The sequence below is a fragment of the Meles meles genome, chromosome 12, assembly GCF_922984935.1.
Source record: "Meles meles chromosome 12, mMelMel3.1 paternal haplotype, whole genome shotgun sequence".
Classification (NCBI taxonomy): domain Eukaryota; kingdom Metazoa; phylum Chordata; class Mammalia; order Carnivora; family Mustelidae; genus Meles; species Meles meles.
Genome location: NC_060077.1, coordinates 6,738,740 through 6,763,024, shown reverse-complemented (window position 1 = coordinate 6,763,024; position 24,285 = coordinate 6,738,740). Strand labels below are relative to the sequence as shown.

The 24,285-nt window shown below is 50.6% G+C and overlaps 1 protein-coding gene across 3 annotated transcripts in view; it reads right to left on the bottom strand.

Annotated features, from left to right (window-relative positions):
- Positions 1 to 8,011: 8,011 nt before the first annotated feature.
- Positions 8,012 to 24,285, bottom strand: part of FBXO21 (F-box protein 21) — a 47,146-nt gene continuing 30,872 nt past the window's right edge. For 2 of the 3 annotated variants that reach the window (XM_046024811.1, XM_046024813.1), the window contains 3 exons: positions 21,464 to 21,675; positions 19,839 to 19,996; positions 8,012 to 10,970 (listed from right to left, as the gene is read on the bottom strand). In XM_046024811.1, the coding sequence (XP_045880767.1) occupies positions 10,783 to 10,970; positions 19,839 to 19,996; positions 21,464 to 21,675 (558 nt within the window). In that variant the 3' untranslated portion in view covers positions 8,012 to 10,782. The remainder of the gene's footprint in view (positions 10,971 to 19,838; positions 19,997 to 21,463; positions 21,676 to 24,285) is intronic. The other variant, XM_046024812.1, reaches the window with a different exon arrangement.

Below are 24,285 nucleotides of genomic sequence, written 5' to 3'. Positions count from 1 at the left end.
AAGGCAAAATGACATAGGTCCTAAAGCACGCCCAGAGTCTGCCCTCGGGAGTTTAACTAACTCAGCCAAACCGTACTCCGGGCGATTCTGTCACCATTTCATGGAAAGCTGTAGACATTTTTATACAAGAAGGTTGCCTTATTCTATGTGTTTCCGGGAGGATAAGGAGTTAAGCTCTACCGGGGCAGTTATCTTAATCTGTTCAGGCTGCTACACCAAAATGCCACAGACTGGGATGCGGGGGCTGACACAGCAAACACTAATTTCTCACGTGCTGGAGGCTGGGAGTCCAAGGTCACGGTGCCTGCAGATTGGGTGTCTGGTGGGAGCTGCGTCTGGGTTCACAGATGAGGTCTTCCCGCTGGGTCTTCGCATGGTAGAAGGGGTGAGGGAACTCTCTGGGGTCCCCTTCATCAGGCCGCTAGTCCCTTTGTCACCTAGTCACCTCCCGAAGGCCTCGCCTGCAAATACCATCACACCGGGGTTCGTGTTTCAACACACAGACTTGATGGGAAGGACTCGAACATTCCGTCTGCGGGGGCTGCAAGGAGCACGTCGGGTTCTCTGGTCAGCAGAGCTGGGATGGGATGCGAGCCCCGTCACTCAGGAGATACGCCGTCTTGGACGAGTTACTCAACTTCCCTGAGCCTCAGTTTCTTGTGTGTGAAACTGGGGTCGTTCCAAGGACACCAGGCGCGGCGCAGAATCAAGGTTCCAAAGAGTATGAGCTTTTGACAGGTGGGATGTTTGTGCAAAGAGTGCTCTATCACGGGAAGGTAAAGGGACTTCGGCAAGCGGTCTCGAAGCATTTGCTTGCCAGGTGTGTTGGCCGCTGCGGACACAGACGGGAGTCAGTGTGAAAGGGAGTCAGGAGCCCACGCTTAACACCCATGAGGTCTCCGCCTAAGCAGGACAAGCTGCTTCCCTGCACGGTGGGAGGAAAGATGCCAGCCAGACTGGGCTGAATGGAGCCCCTGTGCCCCAGAGGCAGGTGTGGTCTGCACAGCTAGGACAGTGCACCTGGGGCCACTGTGAGTCCAAATCACCCACACCCCGAACCAGGTCATTCCAGGCTTTCGAGGATGGTCCCATCGGGTTTGAACCTCTGCTGGCTGTATCTTCCACATCATGAGTCCAGGCCCTGAAGGCAGATGAACAGACTCACCGAGGAGGACGACAGTGGCCCCGTGCCCAGCCACCCACGCCAAGCACTAGGAGACAAGTGGCCCAGCTGGGTGCAGGCGTGCGTGAGCAAAGCTGGAGGTTTTGGGAATAATATCCGCTTAGACCAAGGGGCTTGGCTGAGCCCCAGCACACGCAGTATCTGCAGTTCTCACAAGACTCTGGGCTGCACCTTTCAAGATGAATGTTTGGAGGTCTCTAAAATCTGGAAGCCCTCCATTTGTCGAAGACCATCTCTATTATCCAGGGCTCAGAAAAACAAAAACCTCCGAGTCTGGAAGAGGACAAGTGAAGGGAGTTGTGCTAAAGACGCATTTGAAGATGGGGGGCATGGAAGACATAACTGGGGGGCTTGCTCAGGAAAAAACAGCCATCGGCTGGACCATACCAACGGCAGTACATCCCGAGTGCGCCGAGAAGGGTAGAAACTGAAGGCCCAGGAGAGATAAGAGGCAAGAACGTGGGAATGTCAGTGCCTCAGTTCCTCACTGGCTCATTGACATGATGGGCCGACTCAGAAGAAGGCAGGCTGTCAGGTTCTCTGCGTCTGCAGATGGAATTGCTGAGAACCCCACTGTCCCACCTAGAAACAGGGCACAGCCCCTAGACCGGCATTAGATGGGTCACGTTCTTATACCCCAGCCCGGATCATTGCTCTTAGCCAACGCAGTCCATGGAAGCAGGGTCTTAGCTGCAGCTAATGGAATAAGCAAGCCACAAGGTAGGGAAAGGCCTGTCTTTAGAAGGGAACTCCGGCCCCTGCGGTCTGCAGAGCTTTCCAGCTGAGGCTAGAGGACACAGTACTCCTTCTGCAGGCTCCCACCGACCCTCGCTGGGACCAGACACTGTCAGCAACACCATCCCTCTGGGCGTGGCACGCCTACCTGCTACATGTGCAAAGGCTTTAAAAACAACAACAACAACAAAAAACTGATTCCGCTGAATTTTATACCCCTTAGTCAAAGAACCTTTCAGAGCCTAAGCTTACAGTTACTTTGCTGTCAGGGTCACCTGGGGCAATCGGGGAGCGACTTTTAACTGTTTCTCTTTAAGAACCTCTACCTACCGGCTCGAGCTGCGGGCCAGGATGCTCCGCAGGAAACCCAAGTGGTGACATGGGTTGGTCCTCAAGGTCCAGTCTCGTCATCTGGAGGATGTGATTGTTTGTTTCTTCTCTCTTTTTTTTTTTTTAAAGATTTTATTTATTTATTTGACAGACAGATCAGAAGTAGGCAGAGGCAGGCAGAGAGGGGAGGGGGAGAAGCAGGCTCCCTGCTGAGCAGAGGGCCCGATGCGGGACTCGATCCCAGGACCCTGGGATCATGACCTGAGCCGAAGGCAGTGGCTTAACCAACTGAGCCACCCAGGCGCCTGTTTCTTCTAAGAGAGGGAGAGAGAGAATCTTAAGCAGGCTCCACGCTTGGTGCAGAGCCCAGCGAGGGACTTAATCTCACGACCCTGAGCCATAACATCAGTCAGATCCTTAAGCAACGGAGTTACCCAGGCGCCCCTGATCATCGCATCACGACTGTTCATCTTTTTTAGGTACTTGTGGCACTGTGGTCGTGGAGGAAACTGCTCTCATTCTTAGGAAAGACACGCCGGAAGAATTTAGGGGGAAGTTCCGGGTTGTCTGAGGCACCTTCATATGGTTCAGGGGGAAAAAGTGGGGAAGGAAGGAGATAAAACATAGCAACTGTTGAAACTTGGTGCAGGGTATATGGGTTTCCATTACCCTTTTTCACCTTTTTTTTTTTTTAAGTTAACTTACTTCTTAGTCACCTCTATGCCTATCACAGGGCTTGAACTCACCACCCCGAGATCAAGAGTCACACGCTTTCCTGACTGAGCCAGCCAGGTTCCCCTACCCTGTTTCAACTTTTTGATGTTGCTTCTGCTTAGACTTCAGTTTAAACAAAACTGGCCAAGCGGACTGTGCAGTTGGGTCAACAAGAGACAGCCCATGGGCCTAACCCAGCCCACACTTGTTTTTGTAAATAAAGTTTTATTGGCACATAGCCATGTTCCCCTCTTCACCAATCGCCTGTGGCTGCTTTCCCTGCTACAATGGCAGGCCTGAGTGGTGAAAGGTCCAAAATACTTACTCCCTGGCCCTTTCCAGAAGTCTGCCGACCCACGCTTGAGGAGAGATCATATAGTAAGTTACAGTTACACCAGATGAGTAAGTTTCTGAGATCAACTACACCTCCATAAAGCTGGAGGGGGAGAAAGCAACTTCCTTTAAAAAGTCTTTGCGGGGACGCCTGGGTGGCTCAGTGGGTTTAGCCTCCGCCTTCAGCTCAGGCCATGATCTCAGGGTTCTGGGATCTAGCCCCGCATGGGGCTCTATGCTCAGCAGGGAGCCTGCTTCCCCCTCTCTGCCTAGTTGTGATCTCTCTCTCTCTCTCTCTCTGTAAAATAAATAAATTAAAAAAAAAATCTTTAAAAAGTCTTTGCTGGGGGGGCGCCTGGGTGGCTCAGCGGGTTAAAGCCTCTGCCTTCAGCTCAGGTCGTGATCCCAGGGTCCTGGGATCGAGCCCTGCATCGGGCTCTCTGCTTGGCTGGGAGCCTGCTTCCTCCTCTCTCTCTCTCTGCCTGCCTCTCTGCCTACTTGTAATCTCTGTCAAATAAATAAATCTAAAAAAAAAAAAAAAATGTCTTTGCGGGGGGCGCCTGGGTGACTCAGTGGGTTAAAGCCTCTGCCTTCAGCTCAGGTCATGATCCCAGGGTCCTGGGATTGAGCCCGCATTGGGCTCTCTGCTCAGCGGGGAGCCTGCTTCCCCCTCTCTCTGCCTGCCTCTCTGTCTACTTGTGATCTCTGTCAAATAAATAGGTGGAACCTTAAAAAAATTTAATTAATTAAATAGAAAGTTTTTGCAGGTTTTGAATAAGATCTTCCCAAACTTCAAGAGGACAAATTGCTGAAGTGGTGAGGGATAAAAAACACTTGCTCGTTTTCTGTCAAAGTAAACGTATGAGGTCAGAGGATATTTGTCGCTGGCTGGGAGGTTGCCACAGCACAGCCGCGGAGAAATAACAAGGTTTTGAATGCTGAGGAATAAGGGCTGATGTTATTAGCGAGACTCTCTGTAGGGCAGGAAAAACCCTCAGAGGAAGCAATTTGGGGGTGAGAGAAACAGTAGTGCAGTCAAGTCCAAAGGCCCAGGCCCGAGTACCTGCTCAGAGCCACCTGCCAGATCAAGGCACGTAACCTCCATGGGCCTCATTATTTCCTTTTGTAGGCCGTAGGGAACAATGGTCTAACACTAGCTAACTGTTCAGGAGGCCTTTAGCTTTCAAATGCTCTAATCCTGTGGGAATAGTTTCATACAAAGGTAGCTATTACCCAGAATGTCTGGCTACTGTACTTTCTTTTGTTCCGTATTTGTAAGAGGCAAATGAGGGCAAAGACTGTGTACTATGTGCCCAGAAAGGCCTTGAGAATATGTAGATTAGCACTTACAGGGGACAGAAACGTCCGTCTCCTGCACAGCTCCTGGCACTAAGGTGGGCACATTAAGACACTCACGGGGGCGGCTGGGGGGCTCAGTCGGTGAAGCGTCTGCCTTCGGCTCAGGTCATGATCCCAGGGTCCTGGGATGGAGCCCCACTCCCTGCTCGGCAGGGAGTCTGCTTCTCCCTCTGTCCCTCACCCTGCTCATGCTCTCTCTCAAGTAAGTTTTTTATTTAAAATTTTATTGAAATTAAAATAAGATTAAGATTTTATTTATTTAAGGTTTTTCTTTTATTTAAATCTATTTAAAATTTTTACTTTTTTATTTATTTGAGAGGGAGAGAGAGAGAGACAGCGTGTGCATGAGCAGGAGGGAGGGAGGGGCAGAGGGAGAAGCAGGCTTCCCGCTGAGCAGGGAGCCTGATGGAGGGCTCGATCCCAGGACCGTGGGATCATGACCCGAGCCGAAGGCAGATACCCAGTGACTGAGCCCCCCAGGCACCCCGAGTTATACATCCAGGCGCCCCAAGATTTCTGTCCCTCTAAGGGAAGTAGATGGAAAATCTGACCATGCGAGGATTCTGTAATGCATGCTTCTTCCCACTGGTTCGCCCCCAAATTTCTTTCCTTTATTCTGTCAACTCCTTAAGTTCACTAAACAACTTGCTTTTAGCTCTTTCCTGTCCCCAGAAAACCTGCCATCGTTGTTTTTTTTTTTTTGGCACAGCCCAACAAAGAAGGAGAACTTCCCATGGAAACATTAGCCCACTTTAAACTGAACCACCCTCCCCACCACCCTGGCCACAACAAAAACCTAGACTGTCTGGTGTCCGCTTGGCAGCCGGGCGCACAGACAGCAGGCTGGGAGGTGGGAGGGCTGTGTTTGGGGCTGCACGGGGCAAAATGTGGGCTTATGGTCTGCAAGGTGGACCCGCTGGTGCTGCAGCTGGTCTAGGGAAAGCAGGTGAAGAGGGGGAGGGTACAGTGTGCTGGTTGCCCTTTGTGGCTCACAGCAAGGTATGGCATGGGGTGGGGACAGGCACCCAAAGGGGGCAGAGCCGCGAAGGAAATAAAGCAGACCCGTTCAAGTTCTGGAAAAGAACTTGGGCTACGATCATAGGCAGATAGGTTAGTAGCCTGCTACATGTCCAAAGGAATCACTGCAGAAAGATTCACAAGCTTGTAAAGATAAACAGAAGTCTGGGGCCGGCCCCCAAACCCTGCAGCAGGCAGAAGTACACGGTGCAAGTTGCCCACTTCCCACGCAGGATGCACCCCCAACCCGTCCTACGAGCAGGGAGGCGCAGCAACCACTCTCCCCACACCTGCCTGGATGGTGCTGGGCGCGGGGAGTGTCTTCATAGTGCCTGCCCAGCAGGATCTCATCATTGTGGCTGCTCGGTCTCCGCATCCCCACCGAACGGGTACTGGGGGGATGGGTCAAAACGTCTGGGTCACAGGGCTGGTTCCCAAGGAGCCACGCTGGACTGACCCTGGGCAAGATGCAGGAAGTGGGTAGGAGAGGCTTGGGGTGAGAGGCACAGACCAGGCAGAGCCCCCGACCTTTCCTTTTCCTCCTGGGCACATGGGAGGCCTTTCCCCAGCCTCATCTGGAGTTGGGTTGTGGGTCTGTGACTTTTCTGGTTACCGAGGCAGAAGTGACATATGTGGCTTGGCCTGAGGCCTCCTCTTTCCCTCCTATGGTCATCTGCTGCGGTGACTATGGACGGTGGCTAGCAGCGGGACCTGTGAGGACTCACTCCCACCGCCTGGGGGCCGTGGTGTGGCAGGAGCAAGCAGTATGTTTCTGGACTGAGCCACTGACGCCGGCAACGTTTGCCGTCACAACTTGACCTCACAGAGGCTGTCTCCCTGGGAAGGGGGCACGTCCTGCGGCGAGGAGAGCAGTCCACCCAGAGTGGACTGGCCACTGTGTTTCTGTGTCTTCATTCCCGGCCTCCTTTGCGAGATGTGAGTGGCGGTGCCAAGGGCCACCCCAGCCTCCGTGCACTGAATCCTCCCAGACATGTCCCTCCATGCTTGCTCCCCTTCGGGGCCGCACAGCTTCCAGCAGACAGACAGCCGTCTCCCCCCAACCCCATTCCCCTGGCTGGTGGCAGGTGAGCAAGAAAGTTCTTTTGTGTTCCAGCCACAGGGTATTTTTGGGTCTATTTATTACAGAACTAGCATTACCCTAATACAATCATCGCTAAATGGCCATAATACATTTGTTCTATAATTGCACAGAATTTTATTCACCAAAGGAATGTCCTTTCCCCTCAAGAGTCTAAGTTTTAAAGAACTGAAACGTTTAGAAGAAGTTAAAGTGGCTGCAAGGCAAAAGATCACACCAGTGCGAGGTAGTTGCTCAAGTTGGCAGTGAGCTTGCCAAGAGCGGGCGCTCGGACGTCACACACCGGGGTGTCCCACCAGCCGGGCCGCCTCCAAGCAGTACGCTCCCGGCGGGACAGTGGGACGCTGGCAGGCCTACACCTCGGTGGGGGCTGGCAAACTGCGGCCCATGGGCCAGGCCCCGCCGAGGGCCTGTTTCTTTACAGCTGTCAAGCTGAGAAGGTCTTCTGCGTTTTTGAAAATAAGGAACACGTGACCTTCCGTGGCCCGCAGAAACTGACTACCTGGCCCTGCCTTAGAGGGTTGCTGTGAAGAGTCTAGCTGAAGCCAGGGCCGGCTCAAAGGAAGCTTGAATACAAAAGCACACACGCAATACAACTGCTGACGTCTCCAGAAAGAAACCGGCACACAGCCAAAGGCTGCATTTTGTCTAGGTGAACATTCTCTCCTTTCCTCCAAAAAAACCAACAGACATGAAGAGCTACATCTTGATTATTATGGCCACAGGATACCTCTAAATTAAAAAGTTGCGGGTAATCTAATTTTAGTTACTTGGGATATGGAGTAAGGAAAAGAGCATTTCGCCTTCTGAAGGTAGAAGCAAGCCTAGAACGTGAACGTCTGACTCAATTTAATACTTTAAGAAAGACTGAGACATTTTAAAATTAGAACAAGACTTTGAGTAGACAGAAAATGTCAAACTGACGTAGCAACAGTATTAATGCTGGTTTTCATGATAGAAGAATTTTGCTGTGTAAATGCACTTATAATGAGATCTGTCATGAGGTTCAGGCGGAGACAACATGAAGCCAGCCATCCGAAATCCGATTAGACGGAAGTTGTTCAAACGAGACACTTGGCCAAACTGGTCTGAGGCAAACAGAGACTAGTTTTGGACATAACTGACGACACAGTGTTTCCCAAAGTATGTCCACAAACACTGGACCTCGGGGCTGCTCTGTGTGTGTGTGTGTGTGTGTGTGTGTGTGTGTGTGTGTGTGGACCTCGGGGCTGCTCTGTGTGTGTGTGTGTGTGTGTGTGTTGGGGAGGAAGGTTCTAGGGGCTAAGAAGTAGGTAAGACACGGCACATGACATTCTCCTCTCACAAAGTCACAATGCATGACAGTATGTTCCAGGTCTGAGACCCACCGCAGCACCGATGCTGGGCAACTGGCCTGTGCCTGGTCCTCTCTGCACAGCACACAGTGCATCACCCGGGGGCGGGCGCCCCGCGCCCCGCAGCTATCACACCAATGCTAACGCACTGAGAACCCGCACATCCCGAAGCACCTGCCCTTTCCTTTGCACAACACAGACGGTAACTACCAACAAGTTGCGCTGTTTGCTGACAACCACGTGCTCTCGCCACTCCTAGCCGGCTGGCCGGCGGGAACTGACGCTGGGAGGAGCCGGCGGAATAAAGGTGCCCTGTGCACTCACCAACGTTAGGAACAATTCGGTAGAGCAAATGTTTGGACGTTTGGAGCAGAAGAGAAGCCAGGGACATTCTGCTGCTGTCAAGGCCGGACTTTCTGTTCCGAAACGAAACTGGGCAGGCCGCTTGTGTGGTTTCTCTGGGTAAGTTCCATTTTATTAATCATTGTACAAAAAAATCTTGGCATTCATTTGAAGAGAAAAGAAGTGCGTATATCCAAATATGTAATATTTTAACATCGCGAAAGTCCTATTTTGTTGTCACAGGGCTTTTTAAAATGGAGAAAACTTTTGGAAAAAATTTTAAAAAGAAACTTATGATTTATTAGAGTACAGGAAATCCAAAACACGTTTTTAGAAAAATATAAAGTGCCCAAATACCAACTTACACAGGTGACACAGGCCTGCTGGAGCCGAACGAAGCACTCATGAAGAAACACATTAAAACGGTCCGCATACATATTTACATTGGGTCAGAAAAAGTGAAACCATCCTTCTTGGCTTCGATGTTACTCTAAGAAAAAAAAGGAAATCAAACCAGAGAACCAACGGTTATAACTCAGCATGCTCCACAGTTTCTTAGTAACGCATCTGGTTAGTATTGCCTCCGGATTAACTAGTTTCTCACCTTTAAACGAGAGTAGTGTTAGACCCCCAGCCTCAGCAGGCAGGGTGCTGTGAGTAGTCACGTTGCCCGGGCAGATCTAACCCATCGGGCTCTAGATCTGACTGCCGAGGGACGCCGACACTGGCGAGCGCTAACTCGGGCTGGCAGGAGCCGGCCCGCCAGACCCTCACCTCTAGTAACTGCTTACCAGCTGCCAGGTACCACTACGTGGTCTCAGGTGGCTTCCCCAAACCTCGGTCATCCCAGGGCTTCCAAGGGCGACACGAGAGGCAGTCATCAAACGCGGCGTGGAAAAACAGCATGCAAATGCACGGAAGGGCGGCAAGGCGGGGCCGGATCCCAGCCCCCAGAGCCTCACTCACCAGAGCAACTGGGTTCTTCTCAACTCAGAGAGGAAAGTAACTAGGTCCTAACTCCAGAAGTTAGCTTCTACTGGTTAACTACGAATTAGCTAGCTCGCTTGAGAACAGGGAGGTGGAGAGTGGTGGCTTTGGAGCTGTGCAGGGACCCGGTGCCCTCACGCTCAGGGATGGAGGGCACGGAGCAAGAGCCAGTGGTATCTTCGGGACAGCAGTGCTTTGAGAAAGCAGGAGGACACCCCGCCTCCTTCCCCACGGATCGGACACTCTTTAAGACGTTTTACTTGTTTCCACCCCACCACACTCAAAAGGGTCTTAGAGTGATTCTTACGGGTGACAGGGGGCATGGAACCTCCTCTTTCCTTTTTAAAAAACGTGTAAGGTTCATTATTTCTTTTTTCCAATTACAAAAGTGAAACCTCCTTTTCAGGTCTTTGGAGACCACCGCGTGTGATTTCTAAAAGCAAACATCTTAACACCAGATTAATACTTCCTACAATAAAGAGAACCCATCACTGACTTAAGATCTAGTCATGATACTGGAACAATTCTTAAAATTAAAAGGAAACAAAAAGTAGTTATTTTAAAGGGAGGAACAGTAGATGAATGTGGGAAAACCCATCCATAAAGGCCATTATTATGCACTTTCTTTAGAAGATTTTATGTAATGGAACAGAAAACTAAGGATTCACAGAGAGATGAGCGTAAATGTGAGAGGAACACGGAAGGAAAAGCTATGCCATTCTCCCAAGTCAAATCAGGGAGAAGATAAAATGCCTGAAGTCTGTTTCAAATATTAGAAAAAATAAATGCGGATGACTCTGATTATCATTCGTCTGTTACTGTCCCCATCTCTCAGATGCTGCCACAATCCCTCATCGCTTCCCCTCTGAACAAGCAACTAAATTCAGGGTGAAAAGACAAGCAGCCCCGGTGTTCCGCAGAGAAATCAGAGAGAAAGTATTGCCAACACAGGACCACCCCACCCCTGCCTGGCGAATGAAATGTTCTGAGACAGGTGGGAGACAGACGTATGGGAAGTGAGCAGGAAGAATGACTCTAAGAGCGTCGACTGTGAGACCTCATGAAGACAGAATGTCACAAACTGTCACCACAGGACAAGCACACAAGCCATGCCACTGAACACAGTGCCGTCAAATGAATTCACTAGTGTAGGCGGAGAGCAACATTGTCTTTGCAGCTGGAGGAGAGCACACGTTATGTAGACTTGGTAGGAGGCAACCAGCACTACTGGTTAAGTGGCTTTCCTGGTGGTGTGAATCCAGAGGGATCCGTGGAGGCGTCTTCTTCCGGAATCCTGTTCTCCTGGAGGACAGCAGCAGCGGCAAAGGTGCGGTGTCCTGTACCAGATGTTACTCTGCGTCCTCCTTCTTTGCACTGTAAATATTCTGCACCGTCTCATACACAGACTCCAGATCCTCTGGATACCGGATTTCTAGCTCTGCGTTCGGGATGTAGTGCGTGCCGGTAAACTCTGAGAAATAGCGTCCGACATCGGGGTGTGAGATTTCTTGAGGCTCCACGTTATACTCCAAGTTCTCTGTTGGTAAAGAGGCACATGGACAATTGCCGTTAAAACGGACATGGCGGCAGTGTCTTCCTATCTCTCACCCCTTTCATGTGGCATTTTGACATGGAGGAAAAGGAGAGACATGTTTACGGAAATCTGGAAGAGGTAAGAGGACAAGGGCAGCGGGGGCAGCTGGGGACGGTGGGATGGGCCCCCGCAGCTCCACACCGAACAGAACGTTCTCCTATTCTCTGAGCAAGAGGTTGGCCCCAGCACATCTCCAGCTGTCTCTGGAGGGCCAGCGAACTACGGATTTGTCACGTTCCTCTGACTCCATCGCACCGACAGCCAAGCGTACGGGACCAGGGCATCCGAGCCTGCTCTTCGTCTGCCAGAGGTTCGACCTGGGAAGCCTCCACACCGTGTGGCTCCAAGTCTCACACCTGCCACCGTTCTTGTCTGCTAATGGAGTGCTCCCACACAGATGGCACTCCTCCCCCCGCTCCCTTCAATACTGGCCGTGTTGAGAGCCCGTGGGAGGAGCTGACGAGTGGCTCGCACCTCCAACCTGTGCCTGGATGCGGCTTATCGCTACTTGTCCCGTCTCCTAGGAAACCATGCTACCTCCTAGGAAACCATGCTAGCCATTCTGCCACCAGAGAAACAGCAAGACTCCGTGAAAATGGAATGATTACAACAAACAGATGACAATACGGGCAAGGTATTTAAAAGGCTTAAATCCTTTCACACCACTTCTCCCCTGCAAAACTTTGAAAAACAGCTCCCCCTCGGTGGCTCAGTGGGTTAAGCCTCTGCCTTGGGCTCACGTCATGATCCCAGGGTCCTGGGATGGAGCCCTGCATCGGGCTCTCTGCTCTGCTTCCTCCTCTCTCTCCGCCTGCCTCTCTGCCAACTTGTGATCTCTGTCTGTCAAATAAATAATCAAAATCTTTAAAAAAAAAAAAAAAAAGAAAAGAAAAACAGCTCCCCCAAAGGCCCAATGAAAGGATGGTGTCTTGAACCCCCGACCCAGGAGTCGCTCAGCCACGTCCCCCATGACCTGGCACCACGAGGAGTCGGGCCAGGCAGATCCTCCTGCTCTGACCGGGGACCAGGGCGGTGTCGGTTCTGGTCAACACACAGCCACACCCCGCACAGCCCTTCACTCAGATTCATTCCAGCGAGCCTAACACACGCAGTGCAGCCCTCGACAGCTTGGTTAAACATGTGACACGCCAGTCCAGGGCACAGCCCCATCCACCCAGAGGCCATGTGCCCCCAGCGTCCCCAGTCACCACAGGAACATCTTTTGGGAGCACTGACTTGCCCTGGTGTTGGGAGAACAGGAAGGAGTTGCATGATTCAATCTAACTTTTTTCCCCCATGGGACGGGGAGAGATTTGCAGACATTTTGTGCTAACAGACTGCGGTCGTGGAACCTGCTCAGGTATTCCGGGTGCTCCTGAGGGAGACGCACACGAACCTGGTGCAAAGAAGAACACCACACGACCACCTTACCCTCACTTAGGAGAGCGCGTGTGAGAGCGGTTGGACTGCCCAATGCAGTTCCTGGGGCTCACGACGGCACATCCACTCCTCGGAAGATGAGGCAGCCAAGAGAACAAGTGACCGGTTTCCCACATGCTGAGGGGGAAGGGGCAGTAACGTGGCACACTGCTGGACGGCGAGCCTGGAGGCCACACGTCGGGTCCGCCCTGTCCGCAGCACAACTACAGATCGCCTGCGGGGTTTGCCCTGGGTGGGGGGCTCCTGCCACATCAGCCACTGTGGCAGCCGACCGGGCTCTAGCTCCCAGTGCACGCACACACGCAGCCTTCCCCACGGGGTCCCTGCCAACTGAGTGAACTGTGACATGGACCAAAAGCCCTGGCCCAGGAGGCAGCCGGGACTGGAATCCCGACAGCCGGGGGCCAGAGCTGAGCACATCAGAGTAGGAGACGCACCAGAGCAGGGGCAGGCACGCAGGAGAGGGGACTGACTCAAGGGCCCGCTGTGGTCCTGGCAGGGCAGGCTCTGACTGACAGTGCTCTGTGGACACAGAAGCCCGAGGTTCTTCAAAAGGGAGATGGAGTAGCCCGCAAACTGACCGCTACTGCTGACGACGAGATCTCTGTAGAGAACTTGAGCTTCTCCTTTAGGGGTTACAGGTTTCTGACCTTCCTGCATCTGCCCCTGGTGCCCCTCCCTGAGGGAAGCCCTGCCGACGCACGAGGTGGAACCACGGTGCCGTAGCCAGGGCAGCTGCCGAGGGCCTCAGGGTCCCCTGCAGAGGAACGCAGAAGTAGGGGGGGTGGGGGGTGGGCTCAAGTCTCTGGAGGAACCACCATTACCTGTCACCAGCAGGCAGGATGGAAATATTTGAAAAGAACTCAAGTCAGTAATTCAGAACCACGGCTCTGTTGCCAGTTTGTGGAGAGCAGTGGTTCTCTACAGGGGCTGTTCTGCCCCCAGCAGAACAAAGAAATATTTGAAGCCAGACCTGGTTGCCACCACTGGGGGCTGCCACTGACATCAGGTGGAAAGAGGCTAGGGTCACTGTGGAAGAAATGCACAGAACGGTCCCCACCACAAAGAACTGTCTAGACCAACATGCTGACGGCAACCACTCAAAAGAATTCAGACGTAGATTTTAGCATTATCTCTCCCTCCCCGTTTCTGTGTGGATTAAGTAGCAGCTCCAGTACTGGGAGGAGAGAAAGGTCAAGGTCAGATTTCGACCATGGATCTGGAGGGATAACTGAGCCAGTAGTGGCTGCGCAGGATCCTGTGCATGGGCCCGAGAGGCACGGGAAGCACAGACAGAACGTCTGGGAAGTCACGTGAACGGTGGACGGCAGCCCAAGGCAGTGCTTGTGGCCCCGTGCCTGGCCGGTAAGAGGGACAGGGGCTGGGTTCTGTGCATTTATTTACCTGCCCAGGCTCCCAGCAAAACAGGAAAGAGGTATTAATAAAAACATTATTTATTTATTTTTAAGATTTTATTTATTTATTTGACAGAGAGAAATCACAAGTAGGCAGAGAGGCAGGCAGAGAGAGAGGAAGGGAAGCAGACTCCCCGCTGAGCAGAGAGCCGATGTGGGGCTCGATCCCAGGACCCTGAGATCATGACCTGAGCCGAAGACAGAAGCTTAACCCACTGAGCCACCCAGGCACCCCGATAAAAATTTTTTTTTAAAAAGATTTATTTGGGGGGGCGCCTGGGTGGCTCAGATGATTAAGCCTCTGCCTCCGGCTCAGGTTATGATCTCAGGGTCCTGGGATCATGCCCCACATCAGGCTCCCGGCTCAGCGGGGAGTCTGCTTCTCCCTCTGTCTCTGCCTCTCCCCGCTGCTCCTTCTCTCTCTCTTTCTGTGTCTCAAATGAATAAATAAAATCTTAAAAAGAAAAGGATTTTTTAGAGAGAGCAAGAGAATATGAGCGGGGGCAAGGGGAGTGGCAGAGGGAAGCAGAGAGGGAGAGAGAATCTCAAGCAGACTCCTCGCTGAGTACAAAGCCCAGTGTGGGGTTCAATCCCAGGACCCTGAAATCATGACCTGAGATGAAATGAAGAGCTGGATGTTTAACTGACTCAGCCACCCAGGCACCTTGAAAAAAACATTTCTGAGAAGAAAAGATAATGAAGATGGCAACTATGAATTAAGAGGGGGAAATCCACTAAATAAAGTTTAAAAAAAAATTCACCTGAAGGGGAATGAAAAAACTAAGCAATGTAAAACTTTCATGAGAAAATATCAAACAGGGCCTACTTAAAAGTCCTGGAGAAATCATAAGTCTTTCCCAATTTCCTTGACATTGGGAAATGCGTCTGCTTATCTTATTTTAAATATTCAGCTACCCCAGGGGAGCTGGCTGGCTCAGCTGGTAGAACATGCAACTCAATCTCAGGGTCATGAGTTCGAGCCCCATGCTGGGCAAGGAGCCAACTTAAGAAAAAATAAAATAAAAAACTTCAGCCACCCGGGTACACAAATATAGTTCTATACAACTACGACAAGACCACGTAGAGTCATCCCCTCCTGCGAAGAAACCACCCACTTGAGTATATCCTTCTAAACCCTCTTCTGTGAACACAAATAGAAGGAGTAAACATAACTACGTATAAAGAGAACGGGGCATTGTTTTCGGTGTACAGCATAACCGCATACATGTACGCATGTGTGTGTGGTATGTACACCACCCTGTAAGCGTTTATCAGCAACAGGATTGACTGCAGCTTAGCATTCCAGAGTTTGGACAGACCCCGGTTTACCAGGGGAGTCGCACGAATGACACCTTTGTCCTAGTATAACAAGAACACAGACACCTGCGTCACTGTGTCTCCAGTGGACGGACCCAGGGGTGGAACCGCTGGGACACGGCAGAATGGGCACTGGAGACAGTCACAGTTTAAAACGAACAGCCATACCCCTCTCGGCAGTGGCTGGAAATGTATACTGCACCCGCACGTCAGCACGTGCAGACTGCCACGGACTGCTCGTGGGTGGAAACTCGTTCTGAAGCGTAAGACGAATGACAGAAAGGGGAGCTGATGCTTAGCGAGGCCTATCATGCACCAAGCATCCTCTGAGGCGCGTGCTCATTCTTACACAAGACACACGTAAGGACTGGGTTCTCACATTGCTGACGTGCAGACTGCCACGGACTGCTCGTGGGTGGAAACTCGTTCTGAAGCGTAAGACGAATGACAGAAAGGGGAGCTGATGCTTAGCGAGGCCTATCATGCACCAAGCATCCTCTGAGGCGCGTGCTCATTCTTACACAAGACACACGTAAGGACTGGGTTCTCACATTGCAGGGAATGCCTGGCCTTCCAATACGGGCAGCTGACTTGATTCTGACCACCTGTGATGTTCACTTTCTGCAGTATCTCAGAAGTACAGAGGGAAGCTGAGATAGGACACGCTGCTCCCCCCTGGTGTCCGGAACGTACTAAACCATGCCCCCTAGTGGGAACAAACGTCAAACACATGCAAGATGCTATCTACCACCCCACTTGGATTTAAGTACAGTCTAACATATTGAGAGAAAAATTCTCTTAATTATGTAGACTAAAACTATTTGAGGATCTCATGGATGCACGTGGCTTATAATTCACTCTTCAACTCTCTGTGAAGGGCTTATAATTAGGGAGGCATTCATCAGTGGGCTCTACCCAAGTTAAAAGGATTACCCGCATCACAGGCTGAAAATTTAAATCAAGAAAAAATTTAAAAGCAAAATAATCTGATACAAATAAATTAACCCAGAAATGTTAAAAAACATATTGAAGTAAGTTGGTTTTTTTTTTAAACATTTTATTTTTTAAGTAATCTCTATACCCAACATGGGGCTCGAACTGAGGACCCCAAGGTCAAGAGCTACATTAGCAAGAGCCAGCCAGGTGCCCCAGTATTTTTTAAATTTAAATTTAGCCTCTCAAGGTTTACGTTTGGCTAAACTTGGGTTAATCTGAGCATAAACTGTCCCAAATGATTTTAACGCATTGACTAAATAAAAATCTAGGAATTTATGGGAGGAGAGGGACAGAGACAGAAAGTAAAGGGGTAAGTGGGGAGGGAGAAAGGAGAAGGGGATGGGGGGACGGGAGGCAGGAAAGCTCTTGTTTACAGAAGCAGGGAAGACAACAGCAGTAAAAATCATCATTCTGCAGCTCTCCTATAATAATTTAGGCAAGGAGATTCAACAGATGCTAAAACAAAAAGAGGGATTGTGGTCATTGGGGAATAGAATAGTCACAGGACGTCACAGTGTTAGCTGCAAAGGGAAAACTCCCTTATGCGGATCTTAGCTAAGTGGCCAAACTCCACCTACTGACAGTGGGACATCAGACAGCAGGGGCTCCGGAGAAGATGCACGTGACAGACGCGCATCTGACAAGAAGCATTCTAGCCCAAAAATATTAACCTGATCTAATCAAGCCTCAGACCTGATCGGCTTCCGGTTTAAAGACAATACAGATAAGGAAACAGTGAGACAGATCCAGAATGTTAGACAACTTCTATGACAACCGGCCTGGAGAGTTCAAAAAATGAAAGTCACATGAAAAAGGAAGAAAACAAGATGAGGAATAAGGAACTAACTGGTTTTATTAAGAGAGGACTACGCCTTTAGAGAGACAACAGAAACCAAGTGCGGAATCATCTGTGGGAATCCTGGCTGGATCATGGCGTGAAAACAAACCAACAGCTATCAAAGTTACGCTGTGACAAACAGGGATGTGACCACTGACCCAGGATGACACAGGAGGTCACTGTGACTTGCTACCTGTGGTGATGTAACTACAGTAAAGCAGAGAAGCGTCTTATTCTTAGAAGATGCGTGATTCGGTATTTAAGTCCTGATGTCTGCAAGAGTCTTAAATGGTTCATCAAAAACCTGAAATCTCTATCTACAGATAAAACACAGACGCTAAATGCTAGCCGTTAAATTTAATGGAAGGTGTATGGGGTATGTGATGTTTTAACCATATTTTAAGCATATTTGAAAAATATGTCGTAAAAAAAGCTAGCAGCTGATTAGTGACCTGCTACTTACATGCATCTCACTACGCACTTCTGTTCGCAGGCTGCTCTGTCAGATGTGAACATCTACGGGGACTCATCACGGGACAGGCAGACTGGGTTCTGGTTGTGCGCTCACGGAGCTTACGGGACTGAGAGCCAGATGGTTTGACAGGAAACACTCCAGCTCTCCCAAAGGTGTGAGGACTCAGAAGGGGCAGGGTGTCAGGGAGCTCAGAGCAGGGCCAGATGACCCGATCTGAGCCTGTGGGGGAGTGGCAGGAGAAGGAGTGGCGGGAGAAAACAGCCTGTTCGCAAGGGACAACCACCTGTGTGAAAACCTGCAAGTAGGATGGTCTCAAGGAACCACAAAAGGTTGATGGGCTGGGAACAGAGATGAGGCTGTGAGGGAGGGTCCAGGTCACCTCTGGGCCCTGCAGGGGAGTCTGGGGGATACCACTGAGAAAGTCGGCATGGTGCAGGCCAGGAATACCTGTAGCCCTGGGGGGAGAGGCACCAGGAAAAGCCACTAGTGAAAGGAAACACGAGGGACAGACATTCAGGAGATGGAGTTGGTGTCCTCTGCGGACTACCGGGACCACAGAGGAGGGGGAAAGACAGAGAAGTCAAGAGATGCTGCCACAAGAACTCGAGACCCCTGAGGCACCCCTGAGCACGTTCAAGTGCACAGAACCAGGGTGCTGCCTGGACCCGCGATGCCGCACCGACCTGGCACGCAGAGAACTCCTGGGAAACCGCAGGCCGATGGGAGCCCTGGGAGAAGACGGACCGCCCTCATAGGGGAATTCCAGCTGTTCAAGTCAAAAATGTTCTGAAAGTCTCAGAATTTAAAACTAAAAAAGGCAACTTGCTGATATTACCCACAATCACTTCGCTCAACCTCAGTTTTAGGATGTAAAACTGCAACCAGGTATCAAGCATACTATTTTTTTTTGCAAAGTCATTACCATATCATAACACTAAATTTTACATTGCATGTTTACTTAGATCTGTTAGCGATGAATTCCTGAATCTTCAACAGACACCAAATTCTGAACCAAATACCAAGTTTAATCAACTCTAAAGAGCCTATTTCATTTTATATTATTTTTTCATTTTTAAAAAGTTCTTTAAAAGATTTTATTTATTTATGACAGAGAGAGATAGTGAGAGAGGGAACACAAGGAGGGAGAGTGGGAGAGGATTCCCGCTGGCTCCCCACTGAGCGGGGAGCCCCATGTGGGGCTCAATCCCATGATGCTGGGATCATAACCCAAGCCCGAAGGGAGACGCTTAACTGACTGAGCCACCCAGGAGCCCCTACGTGATTTTCTTTTTTTATATGGCACGACTTCAAAGTCAGATAACCTCCCTGTCGGCCCCTTGCTCTGACACGGGCACACACACTCTCCTACAACTGCCCCATTACACTGCTGGAGGTTAAGTGACTTGCAGCCTCAACAAACAGACTTTCTCTTGATTCTGTATACAACTCCCTCGCAGTTTCTGATCAATCAACACGAATAGGAAACTTTCTGGTCTTTTCATACTTCTGAGATTTTTACACACCCAGTATCTATTATTGCCTTTTCTAACAGCTGTGTACTGCAGTTCCCATCAGAGCCACTTGAGGGAGTCTCCACCAGGGCGGTGAGGGGGTGGAGCACAACCGGAGGCCAGTCTCAGGGTGCCAGAGGTTGCTAGGTTAGTCCCCCCAACAGTGTCCACTCATTGCCCTCCAGCTCAGACAGGCCATAAGCGCATGGCACAGGCTGGCCCTCTCTGCCTGGAGGGAGCCAATTATAAGGCCTGGCAAGCAAGACTTTCAGGAATTTGAGTGGCAAAGGGAATGACCAATCAGAACAGAGGTTGGCAACGGCACTGGAACTAAGGTCTGGGCTTCCAGTGCCTGGGTGTGACAGTGGTGGTGGAGGGGAGAACCTGGGGGATCTGGGAGCAGTGACTAAATAACCCATGGCATGGCCACCCTAGGGCACACCTATCCACGTTTAGCAGGGTATCAGCCCTGATGAGGTTAGCCATCAGACAACTGTCAACTGTCATCTCTAAATAAAACTGATGACTGTGCCCACAAAATCAGAGTGCTCAAATGTGTGCTTAAGATGAGCCTGCCTGGGGCGCCTGGGTGGCTCAGTGGGTTAAGCCTCTGCCTTTAGCTCAGGTCATGATCTCAGGGTCCTGGGATCGAGCCCCACATCAGGCTCTCTGCTCAGCAGGGAGCCCGCTCCCCCCCACCCCGCGCCTGCCTCTCTGCCTACTTGTGATCTCTGTCAAATAAATAAATAAAATCTTAAAAAAAAAAAAAAAGCTAGCGCCTGCGTGTCATTACAGGTACACAAAGAACTAACTACTTACCTTGGGCTGCATATCTACAAGAACCGTCCTCCACCAGAACATTATAGAAAGGCTGATGATGGCCATGAGGCAGGCTGTGGACGTTCATGTTTCGGATCCACTCGTGTCCCATCATGCAGGTGGGGTCCCAGCCATAGATCACACAGTTATAGCCATACCTAATTAACATAAGAGCAAAGGCAAATCAGTTCCCTGGGACCCTGTCACGGTGACTATGGGATACATAAAGAATGGCTTGGTTCTCCTAAGTTCATGTCCTTACAAACTTACCTGCATTTATCCCTGTTAAGCATTTTTCAGGACACTCTTGGCCCCCTTTGTAAGCCACTCTTATTATCAACAGAGCACCACAGTTGGAAAAGAAAAAACTTCAACCAACCGTCATGGGACAACTGGTTATCCAAATGGAAAGGGTATCAAGACTCGGGCTTGGGAGCAAGGCACAATATTAGCGGGACGAAGGCCTAGATATAAAATGTAGAATTCCTAAGATAGCTTCATGACATAGGACGGGTTTAAGATTCCTTAAGCCAGGTAGGAACAATTCAGTCCCTAAGGGTAGAGTCTCAATCCATTCAATAGTATTACAGGAGCCAGATCCAAACAGACTATTAAAACACGCACAGGCCACCGGGCAACAGGAGCTCTGACCAAACTGATGTGACGAGGTGAAGGAACGGTCTTTCCTTAGGTGCGACAAGAGGATGTACTTCTAAGCAACAGAGCAAGCCTTTTAGGGACACAAAATTCAAGAGCTACAGAGGGAATGATGTCTGGTACGGGCCTGGGGAGGTGGGTGTGTGGTGGGGCTGGGGGAGGAACCGTGAGGGCGAACCCTCACAACGGCTGAGACCCGGCACGGGAGCACATGCCCCTGGTTCTCTATACTTGTCGTCACGGGTGTATGTCTGAAATTTCCATAATGAAGTTGAAAAAAAATGCAATAAAAGAATGAAGAATGCTAGCATCACACCGGGAAAAGGTATTTGCCATGTACACGCATACAGATGCTAGCAGCAGGACACATGGCTACAAACCAACAAGAAAGGCAAATGACTCAGGTGAAAAGTAAGAATACTTGAAGAAATGCTTCATAAAAGGAAATATGAAGGAGTTTCTTTTTGTACATTTACGAGTCACTCTGCATAATCAGACTGCAATCTGGGAAATGCACACAAAAACCACGGTGAAATACTATTTGCCATTTACTATGTAAGTGCATTCTCAACAGTGTGGCAAGAACACAGGCCAGTGAGAATGGGCGCCCTCCCTCCCAGCCAGCGGGGGGTAGAGGGGCATTCAGCACAGTTGCCGTGGAGACGCTTGCATCTCGCCTACTACTCCAGCGCCGCATGCCCTACTACCCAGCAAACCCTACCCACAACTCAGACACGAGGGGATGGAGATGAAAAGCAACATCAGAACAATGAGGAAATGAGAGGGAAAAGAACCCTGCGGCTTACAGATCCTCCTGACAACAAAAAGAGTGGATCCGGTTCAGACCAGTTCAGCCTTCCGTAGTTTCTGCGGTGGACACTCAGACGCAGTGGCTCCTGGGAAGCATGCTGGGGGGGCACGCCGGGCGTCCTCTGCAGGCGCGGGGGATGGGCAGCACAGGCACTCACCTCTTATGCTTCATAATGAGCCCAATGGAGTAGCAGACGTCTCTGTGCTTCTCGTGGGAGCGCAGCTTCACCTCCACGCCCACCTCCTCCTTCTTGCGCTCAATGTGCTCTAACGTGTGCTGCACCAGATAGCCCACCGCCCCGTGCTGCCCGGGGTCTAGGGTCTGAATGTGCTGGAGGATGTCAAGCACCTTCAAGACAAGACAGAAAGACTAGGAGATAATATTTTCATTTAGGCCTTTTCTTTTTCACGGCACGGGATTTAGACCTATATAACCTGGCGAAGGACGGCAAGGCGGGGCCATGCTGGTGGCCCCCATGGTCTGTGAGCTGCTGGTTGCCCTTCAAAGGCTGGGCACTGGCCCCAGACCTTCAAATCCGACCAGCAGGAACAGAGGAGTGACTCAGAAACTCGGTGTGCTGCAGTAAGCACGGGGGAGGAGGCCTGGGCTGGCCACCCACGGGCACGTCTGGATTATGGAACTCTAAAAGGTTCTAACAGTCTTGGGCAGTATGGGGATTCGGTTTTGCATACACTGAAAGGAGATGTAATCTGCCACTTGTCAACTGGGGGAGTAAGAGAGCTGCTAAGCTGCTTTGGTCCAGCTCAAGGGGACAGAGCTGCCTTTGCCGCACAAGGTGGAAGGGGTGACAGAGAAGACATCCGAGTGATGCGAATAAGCTGAGCTGATGAAGACGGGTTCTCAGGTTCTGGAAGCGTACGCATCGCTTCAATTACTGTAACTCCCAGTGGAACGCTGTACTTGAGTGGGCAAGGAGAGAACCCATCTCTGTGGAATGGAAATGACTAAGCCACTAGCAGCAGAACCGTATGACTCCAAGGTCACGGTTCCTCCTACTGCACACGGTGCCTCTAAGGAAAACTGCAGGTTCAAATGAAGCTTCACACACACACAAACACACACACAATCATCCAGTGCCTGTTCTACTATGGCATTTGGCAGAGGCTCTTGGACGTGCTCCTCCTGGGGGAACAGGATCTCTTCCTCTTTACGGAGTCCTGAGATAGAGCATTCGAGCAGACAGAATGACCTGGATTCCAGTCCCAGATCCATCAAACTGGCTATTTCTACGTCTAGTTTATTCACTTACCAAAAGATGATTAATAACTGTCCTATTTCCTGATACATTTTGACCCAGTAAAAGTGTTGTGAAGACTAGTTTTTCACAATGCAGGATGTTACTCCGAAACCTGATCTTGTCTTCCAGATCGATACTTCCAGGATCTCGGTTATTTACTGAACGCTGCTTCTCCGCTGATCACTGTGCCCAGCGCACCATGTCTTACTTCATTTAGTCCTCCCTAAGCTGAAGGTCGGCAGTACCATCAGCGAGGACTTCCAGAAGAGGAATCAGGCACTATGAAGTTAAGGAACTTGCCTGATGTCCCTGGGCTGTGAGGAGAGGGAATTGTGGACCCAAAGTTGACTTTCAGTATCAGGTCTCAACCACCATCTTACCAAAGCGAGAGGAGGAACATTTTAATTCACTGTTAGGAAAATGGACCAAATGGTATCACCCTAGGGTGCCTCAAATCCAGTTCCAATAAGTAGCACCTGAGTGCCAGTTTCCTCCCACATCCCACCTCTAGTAGTGGGGGACACGGACAATATGTATACTTTTTAGCTAAAAGCGTTGGATTTGAATGGTGAGCTTCTATTTCCTCTGCGTGCATATGGCTTCCCTTGTGTTCCCACACGCGGTTCCAAGCACAGCGGACCCTTGGGTTTGAACTGTGTGGGTCCACTTACATGAGGACTGTTTCTAGTACAGGGCTGCAAATCTATTTTTCCTTTGTGATTTTCTGAGTAACATTTTCTTCCTCTAGCTTATTTTATCGTAAGAACACAGTACGTTCTCATACAGCGTGTATGTGTTCATCAACTACTTGCTACCAGTAAGGCCTCTGGTCGAGAGCACGCTGCTAGTTAAGTTCTGGGAAGTCAAGGTGTATGTGGATTTTTAACTGCATCGGGGGCCAGCACCCCAACCCCCAGGTTGCACAAGGGTCGACTACAGTTATTTTTAACTGCCCTTCCGTGATATTCTGCAGATGCAGCTCCCCTCCCAAACTCGCAGCCCCTCTCCGGCAGATAAGTGGAACAGATGTAACTCTTCTAAGCACAGAGGAAGTCTCCAACTCATCAGGAGGAGATACAGTTCAGGGGTAATTACGGCCTCCTTCTCCTGATGCGCGGATGACAGGGTGACGGGAGAGGGCAGAAACAGAAAAGAGAGCGGGCTGGGGCCCTGGCGTGCTCCTAAAGAACAGCAGTGACGGTGAGGTGCTGTGACGTCTCCAACCAAATGTCTAGGCCAATAATCCCAGGAGCTCACAGTTTTGGGGGTGGAGATCTTAGAACGAGGGGCGGGGGTGTCTATCACTCACTTTTGGCAACCCTTACTGTAAAGAGCCAGAGAACAAATACTTCAGGCTTTGTGGGCCATATGGTCTACGACCCAACTACTCTTCTTTGCCCCCTGCGGCTGGAAAGCAGCCAGAGACAGAGTAAACAAATGGGCCTTCTACGAGATGTACCTTCGAAGAAACATGACAAAGCCAGGTGGCAGAGTCTGCCGGCCCTATTCTGTTCTCCCAACTACAGGTTTCCCCCAAGACTCTCTTCGATGTGCTTGGCTCCAGGCCTCAGATATCCATTTGTCTGTGGCCTCTGCTGCCACTGGGGCTTCGGCCTCTGGGTGCTGATGTGAGGAGCCCCTGCCGAATGCCCTCAGACAGCTGCCCTCGATGGCGCCACATTGTATCCAATCCAGCATATCCCAAACTGGACACCTTCTCC